Here is a 16035-nt window from a genome sequence, read left to right on the forward strand (position 1 = left end):
AGGCACTGAAAGCACTGTAGATATAGAGAGGTATAGATAGAGGTATAGATAGAGAGGTCTAGATAGAGAGGTATATATAGAGAGGTATAGATAGAGAGGTCTAGATAGAGAGGTATAGATAGAGAGGTCTATATAGAGAGGTCTAGATAGAGGTATAGATAGAGAGGTATAGATAGAGAGGTATAGATAGAGGTATAGATAGAGGTATAGATAGAGATGTATAGATAGAGAGGTCTAGATAGAGAGGTCTAGATAGAGAGGTCTAGATAGAGAGGTCTAGATAGAGAGGTCTAGATAGAGAGGTCTATATAGAGAGGTCTAGATAGAGAGGTATATATAGAGAGGTATAGATAGAGAGGTATAGATAGAGAGGTATAGATAGAGAGGTCTAGATAGAGAGGTATAGATAGAGAGGTCTAGATAGAGAGGTCTAGATAGAGAGGTATAGATAGAGAGGTATAGATAGAGAGGTATAGATAGAGAGGTATAGATAGAGAGGTATAGATAGAGAGGTATAGATAGAGGTATAGATAGAGAGGTATAGATAGAGAGGTCTATATAGAGAGGTCTATATAGAGGTATAGATAGAGAGGTATAGATAGAGAGGTATAGATAGAGAGGTCTAGATAGAGAGGTATAGATAGAGAGGTATAGATAGAGAGGTATATATAGAGAGGTATATATAGAGAGGTATAGATGGAGAGGTATAGATAGAGAGGTATAGATAGAGAGGTATAGATAGAGAGGTATAGATAGAGAGGTATAGATAGAGAGGTCTAGATAGAGAGGTCTAGATAGAGAGATAGCTATACTGTACATACCAGACATTCCCCCCGGGTGCAGACACTGAAGGGGTCTGTGTAGCTGCACCGCGTCCCATCATGCATCACCTGGTTCATGACCACCACCTCACCGGTCTCTTTGGACTGACAGCTCAACTCACACTTGTGAGCCTCTGCACGGGTGAAGATCAATCAATCAATCAATCAATCAATCAATCAATCAAATGTATTTTATACAGCCCTTTTTACATCAGCGGTTGTCACAAAGTGCTTATACAGAAACCCAGTCTAAGACCCCAAACAGGAAGCAATGCAGAGGCAGAAGCACGGTGGCTAATAAAACTCCATAGAAGAAGAAAACAAACTGAACACATCCTTTAGTCCTGACTGAGGGAAGACAGACTAAATAAAAGACAGAGAAAGCATTGTATTGTATCTCTCCGCTTTGTTTCACCTCAGGAACACAAGGCCAGAGATCACAGAGATCACAGAGATAATATGCTCAGTTCACATGTGTGCGTCTGAAATGGTTACGCTGCTGTGTGTGATGTTAATGTTCCTGTATGTTCTTGATATCACAAAGGTGTTATTTTTCTTTCAGGAAGAATAAAGGTCTAATTAATGTCCAGATAATGTAGACTTCTCTCTGTGTCTGTCTCACCAGCAGTAGTCTGATTTGAGACATTAATGAGGAAAACTCTGAGTCACATACACGACATGGCCAAAAGTATGTGGACACCTGCTCGTCGAACATCTCATTCCAAAATCAGGGGCATTAACACGGAGTTGGTTCCCCCTTTGCTGCTATAACAGCCTCCACTCTTCTGGGAAGGCTTTCCACTAGATGTTGGAACATTGCTGCAGGGGACTTGCTCCCCATTCAGCCACAAGAGCATTAGTGAGGTCGGGCACTGATGTTGGGCGATTAGGCCAAGGCTCGCAGTCGGCGTTCCAATTAATCCCAAACTTGTTAGATGGAGTTGAGGTCAGGGCTCTGTGCAGGCCAGTCAAGTTCTTCCACACTGATCTCGACAAACCATTTCTGTTTGGACCTCGCTTTGTGCACGGGGGCATTGTCATGCTGAAACAGGAAAGGGCCTACCCCAAACTGTTGCCACAAAGTTGGAAGCACAGAATCGTCTAGAATGTCATTGTATGCTGTAGTGTTAAGATTTCCCTCCACTGAAACTAAGTGGCCAAACCTGAACCATGAAAAACAGCCCCAGACCATTATTAATCCTCCACCAAACTTTACAGTTGGCACTATGCATTCGGGCAGGTAGCGTTCTCCTGGCATCCGCCAAACCCAGATTAGTCCGTCGGACTGCCAGATGGTGAAGCATAATTCATCACTCCAGAGAACGCGTTTCCACTGCTCCAGAGTCCAATGGTGGCGAGCTTTACACCACTCCAGCCGACGCCTGGCATTGCACATGGTGATCTTAAACTTGTGTGTGGCTGCTTGGCCAGGGAAACCCATTTCATGACGCTCCCGACGAACAGTTATTATGCTGACGTTGCTTCCAGAGGCAGTTTGGAACTCGGTAGTGAGTGTTGCATCCGAGGACAGACGATTTTTACGTGCTACGCGCTTCAGCACTCTGCACTCCTGTTCTGTGAGCTTGAGTGGCCTACCACTTCGCGGTTGAGCCGTTGTTTCTCCTAGATGTTTCCACTTCACAATAACAGCACTTACAGTTGACCGGCGCAGCTCTAGCAGGGCAGAAATTTGACGAACTGACTTGTTGGAAAGGTGCCACGTTGAAAGTCACTGAGCTCTTCAGTAAGGCCATTCTACTGCCAATGTTTGTCTATGGAGATTGCATGGCTGTGTGCTGGAATAGCCGAATCCACTAATTTGAAGCGGTGTCCACATACATTTGTATATATAGTGCGTCTCTGAGTCTCTCCCTTCCACCCATCTTCTAATGTTCTTATTGTGTGGCTCTCTGCATTCAACACATCTCATTGCTACAGCCACATCGCCTGTGTCAAATAAATGTATTGTAAATGTATAAAAACTTATTTGGTTGATTTATTATTTCTTATGTAAGTATATATAATTAAATTTAGAAATTATTACTATTGTATGGAAACTGTCTTATTACGGTAAATATGTATTAGAATCATTTTATTGCTAATACAGTGGACATTATGGTTTCACCTTTTAGAATGGCAGGGGTTAATAAGTAAAGCCAATATTTTACAATGTGGTGATATCCAAAATGGCACCCTAATCCCTACACAGTGCACAGCTTTTGATCAGAGCCCTGGTCAAAAGCAGTGCACCATATAGGGAATAGGGTGCCATTTGAGTTTCTTTACTATAACTTAACATTACTCACTACAACCCAGCTGCATCATTTCACCTTTGACCTTTGGTCAACAGTAATGCACTAAAGGAATAGTGTTCCATTTGGGATGCAGGCTGTGTCCTACCATCTGGGTGTTCGTAGGGTAGCCAGGTGTGCTTGGTGTTCTTGTGGTATTTGTTGCTCCTCTGGACGCACTGTTGAGCGCGGAAGTCTTCGTACGGTCCGGCACACTCCTCCGTGTTGCACATCTGGTAATCAAAAGTGGACCCGGGGCAATCCCGACCGCCGTACGCAGGCCTGGAGACAGGGCCGACAACACAGACACAAGTAAACAACAACAACAACAGAGTAATCAACACCATTTGGACGTCCCAAATGGAACCCTATTCTCTATGGGGCCCTGGTCAAACGTAGTGCACTATATAGGGAATAGGGTGGCATTTGGGATGCAGAGCATGTACAGAGAGGAGGGGCCTGTCATCCGGGTCCAGTGATTTGTTCCATTTAACTGTAATGTCCCGTGTAGCTCAGTTGGTAGAGCATGGCGCTTGCAACGCCAGGGTTGTGGGTTCGATTCCCACGGGGGGGCTGGTATAAAAATAAATAAATATGTATGCTCTGGATAACAGCGTCTGCTAAATGACTAAAAATGTTGTTAGATGCTACAACTGAGTAATGAGTCTCTAGTGAGGGCCGTGTTGGTGTTGTAGTACACAGGGTTAATTATGATTTACATGACATCTACAGATGAAGTCGGAAGTTTACATACACCTCAGCCAAATACATTTAAACTCAGTTTTTCACAATTCCTGACATTTAATCCTAGTAAAAATGCCCTTTCTTAGGTCAGTTAGGATCACCACTTTATTTTAAGAATGTGAAATGTCAGAATAATAGTAGAGAGAATGATTTATTTCAGCTTTTATTTCTTTCGTCACATTTCCCCGTGGGTCAGAAGTTTACATACACTCAATTAGTATTTGGTAGCATTGCCTTTAAATTGTTTAACTCGGGTCAAATGTTTTAGGGTAGCCTTCCACAAGCTTCCCACAATAAGTTGGGTGAATTTTGGCCCATTCCTCCTGACAGAGCTGGTGTAACTGAGTTAGGTTTGTAGGCCTCCTTGCTCGCACTCGATTTTTCAGTTCTGCCCATACATTTTCTATAGGATTGAGGTCAGGGCTTTGTGATGGCCACTCCAATACCTTGACTTTGTTGCCACAATTTTGGAAGTATGCTTGGGGTCATTGTCCATTTGGAAGACCCATTTGCGACCAAGCTTTAACTTCCTGACTGATGTCTTGAGATGTTGCTTCAATATATCCACATAATTTTCCTTCCTCATGATGCCATCTATTTTGTGAAGTGCACCAGTCCCTCCTGCAGCAAAGCACCCCCACAGCATGATGCTGCCACCCCCGTGCTTCACGGTTGGAATGGTGTTCTTCGGCTTGCAAGCAACCCCCTTTTTCCTCCAAACATAACGATGGTCATTATGGCCAAACAGTTCTATTTTTGTTTCATCAGACCAGAGGACATTTCTCCAAAAAGTACGATCTTTGCCCCCATGTGCAGTTGCAAACCGTAGTCTGGCTTTTTTATGGCTGTTTTGTTGCAGTGGCTTCTTCCTTGCTGAGCGGTTATTTCAGGTTATGTCGATATAGGACTCGTTTTACTGTGGATATAGATACTTTTGTACCTGTTTCCTCCAGCATCTTCACAAGGTCATTTGTTGTTGTTCTGGGATTGATTTGCACTTTTCGCACAAAAGTACATTCATCTCTAGGAGACAGAACGCGTCTCCTTCCTGAGTGGTATGACGGCTGCGTGGTCCCATGGTGTTTATACTTGCGTACTATTGTTTGTACAGATGAACGTGGTACCTTCAGGCGTTTGGAAATTGCTCCCAAGGATGAACCAGACTTGTGGAGGTCTACAAAAAAAATTCAGAGGTCTTGGCTGATTTCTTTTGATTTTCCCATGATGTCAAGCAAAGAGGCACTGAGTTTGAAGGTAGGCCTTGAAATACATCCACAGGTACACCTCCAATTGACTCAAATTATGTCAATTAGCCTATCAGAAGCTTCTAAAGCCATGACATCATTTTCATGAATTTTCCAAGCTGTTTAAAGGCACAGTCAACTTAGTGTACGTAAACTTCTGACCCACTGGAATTGTGATCAGTGAATTATAAGTGAAATAATCTGTCTGTAAACAATTGTTGGAAAAATTACTTGTGTCATGCACAAAGTAGATGTCCTAACCGACTTGCCAAAACTATAGTTTGTTAACAAGAAATATGTGGAGTGATTGAAAAACGAGTTTTAATGACTCCAACCTAAGTGTACGTAAACTTCCGACTTCAACTGTCCGTACACACAGTATATGCATAAAGTCACGCATTCACGGAACCACGCACACAAACACACACACACGCACACAAACACACACACACACGCATGCACACACACACACACACACACACACACACACACACACACACACACACACACACACACACACACACACACACACACACACACACACACACACACACACACACACACATATCCAACAAGGCAAGTTCAGCGCAAAGAAAAACATGATCCCACCTTGACTTTCTTTCAGACATCTCTGACTAAAGAGACAAAGCAACCGTGAACTACATGTCACAATGTGTGTATGAATCATTCAGCCTGTAGATAGAAGTCCTAACAGGATGTAGAGGATAACGTCAGTAAGGAGACAGTGTGTATGAATCATTCAGCCTGTAGATAGAAGTCCTAACAGGATGTAGAGGATAACGTCAGTAAGGAGACAGTGTGTATGAATCATACAGCCTGTAGATAGAAGTCCTAACAGGATGTAGAGGATAACGTCAGTAAGGAGACAGTGTATATGAACCATACAGCCTGTAGATAGAAGTCCTAACAGGATGTAGAGGATAACGTCAGTAAGGAGACAGTGTGTATGAATCATTCAGCCTGTAGATAGAAGTCCTAACAGGATGTAGAGGATAACGTCAGTAAGGAGGCAGTGTATATGAATCATACAGCCTGTAGATAGAAGTCCTAACAGGATGTAGAGGATAACGTCAGTAAGGAGACAGTGTGTATGAATCATACAGCCTGTAGATAGAAGTCCTAACAGGATGTAGAGGATAACGTCAGTAAGGAGACAGTGTGTATGAATCATACAGCCTGTATCATACAGCCACCCCAGAGCCAGATTTATACATCTCTATCCTCCCTAACCCCAACGCCCCCCCCCGTTCCCCTGTGACAGACACTCACGCAGGGTTGTTGCAAGTTCTGCTCCGGGAGCGTACTCCACCCCCACAGGTTCTGGAGCAGGACCCAAACTTAGTCCAGGACCCCCAGCTACCGTCATGGCCCTGCGGTTGGTTAGTGGACCGCCAGATACAGTGACCCTTGAAGCACCACTAAACAGACAGACAGGACACAGGGGAGTCAACAGGGCATACATACATACAGTACCTATAATATCTTTCCATTCATTGGCCCCATTACCATTCAAACCATGGCTAGAATGAGCCCTGACCACGTCACGGGTATATAAGAACTCTTAGAGAGATGCCAGCTAAAGGAACATGGATAGAACACTGTTATGACCACTGTTACTCCATTAATCATGAATAGCCAATGTAATGCTAATTAAATGCTAATGTAATGCTAATTAAATGCTTATTAAGTACATTCAAACTGGCCTGATAATGTTTCTTCTACTATCCATGTTAACTATTGTTTACTTTTACAAGGATTTTTTATAATTTTTACGGACAGTGGAGTCAACAGTGCATACATGTATACAATATCTTTCCATTCATCGGCTCCATTAGCATTCAAACCATGGCTAGAATGAGCCCTGAACATCTCATGGGTCAGAGTTCTGATGTTCTGATGCTTAGAGCAATCCTGGCTAAAGCAACATCACTAGAATGAGCCCTGAACATCTCATGGGGTCAGAGTTCTGATGTTCTGATGCTTAAGTCCTTCTATAAGACTGTTATGTCATTAGACATCCATTACAGTTAGACAGCACAGGAGGCTGTAGAGGGGAGGACGGCTCGTAGTAATGGCTGCAATGGAGTGGAATGGAATGGAATGGTATCAAACACATGGAAACCACGTGTTTGATGTGTTCGATACCATTCCAATCATTCCGTTCCAGCCATTACTATGAAATTGTCCTTCCAACTAAGGTGCCCCCTGCATTAGACATCCATTACAGTTCGACATCATACATGTGTGACATAGAACAAATATAAGCGCCCACCAAATATTATTATTATTATTATTATTATTATTATTATTATTATAATAACATTCAAACGGGCCGATATGTTCTTTCTAATATACATTTTGTAAAACTTCTTCAAGTAATTGAGTAGTTTTTGGAGAACTTTTTGTAAAGATGAAGTATAGTCCTTATTATTATTAGGTCCATCTATTGTCATCAGAAATCCATGTTTCCCACCTTCGCCGGTGCACACTCTGTCCCGTCTACCGGCGGACCCTTCTTCGTCTTACAAAAGTACTGGTTGTCAGGGTGACTACACCACAGCTGCTTGCAGGGATCGTAGGTCCGGAACTATAGGGGGGAGGAAGGGGAGAGAGAGAGAGTTAAAAAAAGAGGATGTCAGAGAGAGAAGAGGAGAGAGTAGTGAAGGGGTTGTCAGAGAGAAGAGGAGAGAGAAGGGAAGAGGATGTCAGAGAGAAGAGGAGAGAGTAGGGAAGAGGATGTCAGAGAGAAGAGGAGAGAGTAGGGAAGAGGATGTCAGAGAGAAGAGGAGAGAGTAGGGAAGAGGATGTCAGAGAGAAGAGGAGAGAGAAGGGAAGAGGATGTCAGAGAGAAGAGGAGAGAAGAGGATGTCAGAGAGAAGAGGAGAGAGGAGAGAAGAGGATGTCAGAGAGAAGAGAGTAGAGAAGAGGATGTCAGAGAGAAGAGAGTAGTGAAGGGGATGTCAGAGAGAAGAGGAGAGAGGAGAGAAGAGGATGTCAGAGAGAAGAGGAGAGAGGAGAGAAGAGGATGTCAAAGAGAAGAGAGTAGAGAAGAGGATGTCAGAGAGAAGAGGAGAGAGGAGAGAAGAGGATGTCAGAGAGAAGAGAAGAGAGTAGAGAAGAGGATGTCAGAGAGAAGAGGAGAGAGGAGAGAAGAGGATGTCAGAGAGAAGAGAAGAGAGTAGAGAAGAGGATGTCAAAGAGAAGAGAGTAGAGAAGAGGATGTCAGAGAGAAGAGGAGAGAGGAGAGAAGAGGATGTCAAAGAGAAGAGAGTAGAGAAGAGGATGTCAGAGAGAAGAGGAGAGAGGAGAGAAGAGGATGTCAGAGAGAAGAGAAGAGAGTAGAGAAGAGGCTGTCAAAGAGAAGAGAGTAGAGAAGAGGATGTCAGAGAGAAGAGGAGAGAGGAGAGAAGAGGATGTCAGAGAGAAGAGAAGAGAGTAGAGAAGAGGATGTCAGAGAGAAGAGGAGAGAGGAGAGAAGAGGATGTCAGAGAGAAGAGAAGAGAGTAGAGAAGAGGATGTCAAAGAGAAGAGAGTAGAGAAGAGGATGTCAGAGAGAAGAGGAGAGAGGAGAGAAGAGGATGTCAGAGAGAAGAGGAGAGAGAAGGGAAGAGGATGTCAGAGAGAAGAGGAGAGAGTAGGGAAGAGGATGTCAGAGAGAAGAGGAGAGAGAAGGGAAGAGGATGTCAGAGAGAAGAGGAGAGAGAAGGGAAGAGGATGTCAGAGAGAAGATGAGAGAGTAGGGAAGAGGATGTCAGAGAGAAGAGAGTAGAGAAGAGGATGTCAGAGGGAAGAGGAGAGAGAAGGGAAGAGGATGTCAGAGAGAGGGCTGAGAGGTAGTAAGTGCATTTCTGTGGCCAGACTACAGGTCACCTAGTCTCTTCCCAGAGCTCCATCGGTCATGGCCCCTCTGCTGCATGGCTACAATCTCAAACAGGGAAAGCAGGATCCAGCAAAAAGCTGGCCAGTCTATCTAAGCCTATGGACCAGGGGGAGCGCACGGAGAACGCAGGACCCTGCTCCATCTAACAATAACCTTTATTATATTTTAATCGCATCCTCAGAAGATCAAAGTCCTGAGTGGTACTGAGCGCCCCATGCAGTCCGGAAGCAGTGTCCCAAATGGCCACCTATTCCTGACGGGCCCTGGTAAAAAGCAGTGCACCATATATGGAATAGAGTGCTATTTGGGACACACAACGATAAGCCTTTTCTGTCACCAACGGTCACAGTTGTTAATTCTCAGATCTCAGTGGTCAAGCTAGCTGGTGGAGTGGACTTACAGCGGTGCACATCTTGTAGCCCACGCCGAAATCAAAGCGACACTGCTCGTCCATGGAGTAGTTAATCCCGGGCAGCTCAGGAAGCTTGGGCCACTTGTGTTCAAAAGGGTTGTCCAGGAGACAGTCATAAGAGCTGGGGGGGGGGTTAAAACACATCAGAACAGAGACAGTCATAAGAGCTGGGGGGGGGGTTAAAACACATCAGAACAGAGACAGTCATAAGAGCTGGGGGGGGGGGGGGTTAAAACACATCAGAACAGAGACAGTCATAAGAGTTATGGAATAGATTAGAGTGGCAAGGTGGTATGATAACATGAGAGCTGGGGGAGATAGAAATAATAGGTTTTCAGTAGAGGGGATATACTATGTTATATCTAACATAATAGGTTATGTCAGTGGTGTGTCAGTGTTGTGTCAGTGGTGTGTCAGTGTTGTGTCAGTGGTGTGTCAGTGGTGTGTCAGTGGTATGTCAGTGGTGTGTCAGTGGTGTGTCAGTGGTGTGTCAGTGGTGTGTCAGTGGTGTGTCAGTGGTGTGTCAGTGGTATGTCAGTGGTGTGTCAGTGGTGTGTCAGTGGTGTATCAGTGGTGTGTCAGTGGTGTGTCAGTGGTGTGTCAGTGTTGTATCAGTGGTATGTCAGTGGTGTGTCAGTGGTGTGTCAGTGGTGTATCAGTGGTGTGTCAGTGGTGTGTCAGTGGTGTGTCAGTGTTGTATCAGTGGTATGTCAGTGGTGTGTCAGTGGTGTGTCAGTGTTGTATCAGTGGTGTGTCAGTGGTGTGTCAGTGGTGTGTCAGTGGTGTATCAGTGGTGTGTCAGTGGTGTGTCAGTGGTGTGTCAGTGTTGTATCAGTGGTGTGTCAGTGGTGTGTCAGTGGTGTGTCAGTGGTGTGTCAGTGGTGTGTCAGTGGTGTGTCAGTGTTGTATCAGTGGTGTGTCAGTGGTGTGTCAGTGGTGTATCAGTGGTGTGTCAGTGGTGTGTCAGTGGTGTGTCAGTGGTGTGTCAGTGTTGTATCAGTGGTGTGTCAGTGGTGTGTCAGTGGTGTGTCAGTGGTGTGTCAGTGGTGTGTCAGTGGTGTATCAGTGGTGTGTCAGTGGTGTGTCAGTGGTGTGTCAGTGGTGTGTCAGTGTTGTGTCAGTGGTGTGTCAGTGGTGTATCAGTGTTGTGTCAGTGGTGTGTCAGTGGTGTGTCAGTGGTGTGTCAGTGGTGTGTCAGTGTGGTATCAGTGGTATGTCAGTGGTGTGTCAGTGGTGTGTCAGTGGTGTGTCAGTGATATGTCAGTGGTGTGTCAGTGGTGTGTCAGTGTTGTGTCAGTGTTGTATCAGTGGTATGTCAGTGTTGTGTCAGTGTTGTGTCAGTGATATGTCAGTGGTATGTCAGTGTTGTGTCAGTGGTATGTCAGTGGTGTGTCAGTGGTGTGTCAGTGGTGTGTCAGTGGTATCTCTAACTTCATCTTTATTTGGATCCCCATTAGCTGACGCCTTGACGACAGCTAATCTTCCTGGGGTGATATGTCAGTGATATGTGTCAGTGAGATATGTCAGTGATATGTCAGTGACCAAGATTCCTGGAAAACCTGGAAATGATGGGAAAGTTATCAGAACCCTAGTCATTGGTTTGGTGAGGTTGGGATGCCCTTACTGGATGTATCGGTTCAGAACCCTAGTCATTGGTTTGGTGAGGTTGGGATGCACTTACTGGATGTATCGGTTCAGAACCCTAGTCATTGGTTTGGTGAGGTTGGGATGCCCTTACTGGATGTATCGGTTCAGAACCCTAGTCATTGGTTTGGTGAGGTTGGGATGCACTTACTGGATGTATCGGTTCAGAACCCTAGTCATTGGTTTGGTGAGGTTGGGATGCCCTTACTGGATGTATCGGTTCAGAACCCTAGTCATTGGTTTGGTGAGGTTGGGATGCACTTACTGGATGTATCGGTTCAGAACCCTAGTCATTGGTTTGGTGAGGTTGGGATGCACTTACTGGATGTATCGGTTCAGAACCCTAGTCATTGGTTTGGTGAGGTTGGGATGCCCTTACTGGATGTATCGGTTCAGAACCCTAGTCATTGGTTTGGTGAGGTTGGGATGCACTTACTGGATGTATCGGTTCAGTTCCTGCTTGCTGCAGCGTGACCAGTGGTAGCGATGGAAGGCCGCTTGGACCAGCGGTGCCATGATACTCCCCATACTGGTCTCGTCAGAACAGCGATTCCCCTGTCCGTCATGTTCCATACCTAACCTGTTGAAATGGTACCTGAGTTATTGATGAGCAAAACACACTATTACGCTCAAACACAAAAGGTGTGTCTCAAATGGGACTCTATTCTCTACATAGTGCACTACTATTGACCAGGTCCCATAGGGATACCCATAGGCCTCAGATCAAAAGTAGTGCACTATGTAGAGAATACGGTGCCATTTTGGACACAGACAAATTCACTGTGCTTAGGAACAATTATGATAGTTCTTATAATTGAAACATACAGTACACATCCGGGGTAAAAGAGCTTCCTAAGATAAATGACAACAGGAATCCTTACCCACAGAGCCCTTACCCACAGAGCCCTTACCCACAGATCCCTTACCCACAGAGCCCTTACCCACAGAGCCCTTACCCACAGATCCCTTACCCACAGAGGCCTTACCCACAGATCCCTTACCCACAGAGGCCTTACCCACAGAGGCCTTACCCACAGAGGCCTTACCCACAGATCCCTTACCCACAGAGGCCTTACCCACAGAGGCCTTACCCACAGAAGCCTTACCCACAGATCCCTTACCCACAGATCCCTTACCCACAGAGCCCTTACCCACAGAGCCCTTACCCACAGATCCCTTACCCACAGATCCCTTACCCACAGAGCCCTTACCCACAGAGAAAAAAGACTGAAGAAAATAAGGGAAGAAGAAAAGTAGAGCAGCAGATCTTATGTAATGGTCCTGGCTAGACCAAGTAGAGCAGCAGCTCTTATGTAATGGTCCTGGCTAGACCAAGTAGAGCAGCAGCTCTTATGGAATGGTCCTGGCTAGACTAAGTAGAGCAGCAGCTCTTATGGAATGGTCCTGGCTAGACTAAGTAGAGCAGAAGCTCTTATGGAATGGTCCTGGCTAGACTAAGTAGAGCAGCAGCTCTTATGGAATGGTCCTGGCTAGACTAAGTAGAGCAGCAGCTCTTATGTAATGGTCCTGGCTAGACCAAGTAGAGCAGCAGCTCTTATGGAATGGTCCTGGCTAGACTAAGTAGAGCAGCAGCTCTTATGGAATGGTCCTGGCTAGACTAAGTAGAGCAGCAGCTGTTATGGAATGGTCCTGGCTAGACTATTCAGAATCATTCCAATCCATATGGTTGGAAAATAGGAGACATGGCTTTGAAATGCCGAAGTTAGAGTCCTATACCCTTGGCTTGACTCTGCTCCATAGGGGGCGCTGTTGAGCTGCCCACGGTGGGCAGAAGTAGAACACTTCAGCGTTTATTACTATCTATCTATCTGTCTGTCTGTCTGTCTGTCTGTCTGTCTATCTATCTATCTATTCTCCCTACCTATCAGTAACAGTAATAGAAAAGTGTCAAACTAACTGTAAGGTGGATTTACAGTCTAAACTAACAGTAAGGTGGATTTACAGTCTAAACTAACAGTAAGGTGGATTTACAATCTAAACTAACAGTAAGGTGGATTTACAGTCTAAACTAATTGTTCAGTCAATGTATAATTCAGTCAATGTATAATTCAGTCCATGTATAATTCAGTCAATGTATAATTCAGTCAATGTATAATTCAGTCCATGTATAATTCAGTCCATGTAGAATTCAGTCAATGTATAATTGGAACAGCAGTCACACAGACTTGTTGCAGGTGAATTATTCGATGATAACTTGAAAGAAAATAACTGGAATTACAATTTACTTCCTGAATTGACCTACCTGAAATGGAATTGACCCCCATCTGGAGTGTGTCTATGTCCTGTGTCCCAAATGGCACCCTATTTCCTTTGTAGTGCACTACTTTAAAGAAAAGAGAAACCCACACACGGCTCTTGCTTGTATCCCTTTAGTTTATTCAAGCTATGGGCTCGTCGGTCCCAAGTAGGGCTCTGGTCAAAGTAGTGCACTACAGGGGAGTAGGGTGTAATTTGGGACGTAACCCATGTGTTGCGATGACTTACACATGTCCGGTCTCGTGTGCGACCACAAAGGCCGAGGAGAATCCGTCCTCGTGGTTCAGGGTGCAGCTCCTCAGAGGGTGGCACATGCCCGTCACCGGGGCGTAACCTAGGCAACACAGACCACACACAGCACTGATAACAAACTGCTAAGCAGGCATACCCAGAGACGAAGGGTTGTACACCTGTCATATCACACCTGGGTTCAAACACTACTTGAAATCATCTGAAATACTTTAGCTGTGCTTGATTGAGCTTGCCTGGCACTATGGAACCAATGGAATAGTGCAAACCCCTCCCCCCTGGCACTCTAGGCAGACTAAAGAAGGTGCATAAAGTTTTCACATCTTTAAAAATATTACTTGAACCCAGGTCTGGTACATATGCGTCTCTATGGCTCTGATCAAACCATGGTTATGATGATGTGGTTGGTGGTGTTGGATTAAGGTGAGACTAGGTCGGCCTGCTTTTAGATGTCTGTCTGTGTTTCGGAGAGTCTTGAATAACAATTGATCTAATAAATCATACATAAAATCATACATTTCATGTCTTCGTCAGTGGTCAACTTAATCTACAAAAGGTGGCCAATTAAGAACACATTCCTATTTGCAACGACAACCTGTCATATAAAGTACCCATTGCGTTTGCAGTAGTTTTGTGTACAGGAGAAATAGCACGTATATTCTCCTGACACTGGCAGGTACTTCTAGTTCTCCGAATTCTCAGGATGCATTGCACATTTTACAGGTGGTAGTTGTGTCAACAAAGCTACTGCGTAAAAATTGCTGCTAATATAGGATGTTCAATTGACTTCAGCCCCAAGTGTTTTTTTGTTTTTTTTTACATAAGAGAAAATTACGAATGATCCCAACAGAGCCAATGCTCTTATAAATATAGTGTGTAATAATGTATGACAGATACTTACTGCCATTAACAACAAACTGCTAATTGGACACAAATCAGAACATCTAATATGAAAATGAACACAGACTGTAAAGCGTGTTGTCTTAATGTGTGTCTCTTCCTAAATGGCACCCTATTCCCTGTATAGTGCACTACTTTTGACCAGGGCCCATAGTGCGCTTCATAAGGAATAGGGTGCTATTTGAGACAAGACGCACATGAAGAAGAAATGCTTTATAGTCTGTGTTCATTTTCATATTAGATGTTCTGATTTGTGTCCAATTAGCAGTTTGTTGTTAATGGCAGTAAGTATGTGTCTCTGTTGGTAGCTAATACATGTTTGCTGAACAGTTGAGTAAAATGGCCGTTAAAAATATACCGTGTCAATAATCAGGAAATGCCTAAAGGAAGGAAATGATGCTATGAAAAAATGGACACTGTCAAACTTTGAGAAAGGGCTGAAGCTGTTGTCTCCTCTATGTATTAATATAGAAACCTGAGGCTTTGACAGGAAGCTTGAAAGCATTTTTTAAACCCAGCACAGACAGACCAACACGAGCTTGACAAAACCAAACACAACCATATAACATAACCCAACAATACAGTAATAACATATTTAAACACAAAGCACAAAGGACACATGAATACAACTACTATACTATATATAAGTACTATACTATATACTATATATATAACTACTTCACTATATACTATATATACACTACCGTTCATAAGTTTGGGGTCACTTAGAAATGTCCTTGTTTTCAAAAGAAAAGCAATTTTTTTGTCCATTAAAATAACATCAAATTGATCAGAAATACAGTGTAGACATTGTTAATGTTGTAAATGGCTATTGTAGCTGGAAACGGTTGATTTTTAATGGAATATCTACATAGGCATACAGAGGCCCATTATCAGCAACCATCAGTCCTGTGTTCCAATGGCACGTTGTGTTTGCTGATCCAAGTTTATCATTTTAAAAGGCTAATTGATCATTAGAAAACCCTTTTGCAATTATGTTAGCACAGCTGAAAACTGTTGTGCTGATTAAATAACTTTTGAACGGTAGTGTAACTGCTATACTATATACTATATATAAGTACTATACTATATACTATATATAACTACTATACTATATATAACTACTATACTATATACTATATATAACTTCTATACTATATACTATATATAACTACTATACTATATACTATATATAACTTCTATACTATATACTATATATAACTTCTATACTATATATAACTACTATACTATATACTATATATATAACTACTATACTCGATCAAGAGATGTGCAGCGATTCAGATTAGCTAAGCGTTTTGTTTGGTTCAGAAGCACATTGTTGTTGTTGTTCAAACAGATGATCATGCTCTCTGACCATGTGAAGACCTTTGGCATGCAGGTAAAAAGCAGGAAATGCAGACACAGACAGATACTGATGGATGGGGCTGCTTCAGTTGGCCATGTCCCAAATGGCAATCTCTCTACAGAGGACTACTTTTGACAAGAGCTCTATTGGCCCTGGTCAAAAGCAGTGCACTACGTAGTGAATAGG

At 43.7% G+C, this 16035-nt stretch overlaps 1 protein-coding gene across 1 annotated transcript in view; it reads right to left on the reverse strand.

Moving 5' to 3' along the window:
- Window positions 1–821: 821 nt before the first annotated feature.
- The window catches only part of LOC311124042 (A disintegrin and metalloproteinase with thrombospondin motifs 14-like), a gene marked incomplete at both ends in the record, with an annotated part of 95608 nt that continues 80394 nt past the window's right edge, over window positions 822–16035 (reverse strand). Inside the window, 7 exons of the mRNA XM_084198256.1 lie at window positions 822–955; window positions 3222–3394; window positions 6391–6539; window positions 7595–7708; window positions 9402–9534; window positions 11494–11637; window positions 13563–13668. Coding sequence (XP_084054382.1) covers window positions 822–955; window positions 3222–3394; window positions 6391–6539; window positions 7595–7708; window positions 9402–9534; window positions 11494–11637; window positions 13563–13668 — 953 coding nt within the window. The remainder of the gene's footprint in view (window positions 956–3221; window positions 3395–6390; window positions 6540–7594; window positions 7709–9401; window positions 9535–11493; window positions 11638–13562; window positions 13669–16035) is intronic.

The sequence above is a fragment of the Coregonus lavaretus genome, assembly GCF_964263955.1.
Source record: "Coregonus lavaretus genome assembly, contig: HAP1_SCAFFOLD_905, whole genome shotgun sequence".
NCBI lineage: Eukaryota > Metazoa > Chordata > Actinopteri > Salmoniformes > Salmonidae > Coregonus > Coregonus lavaretus.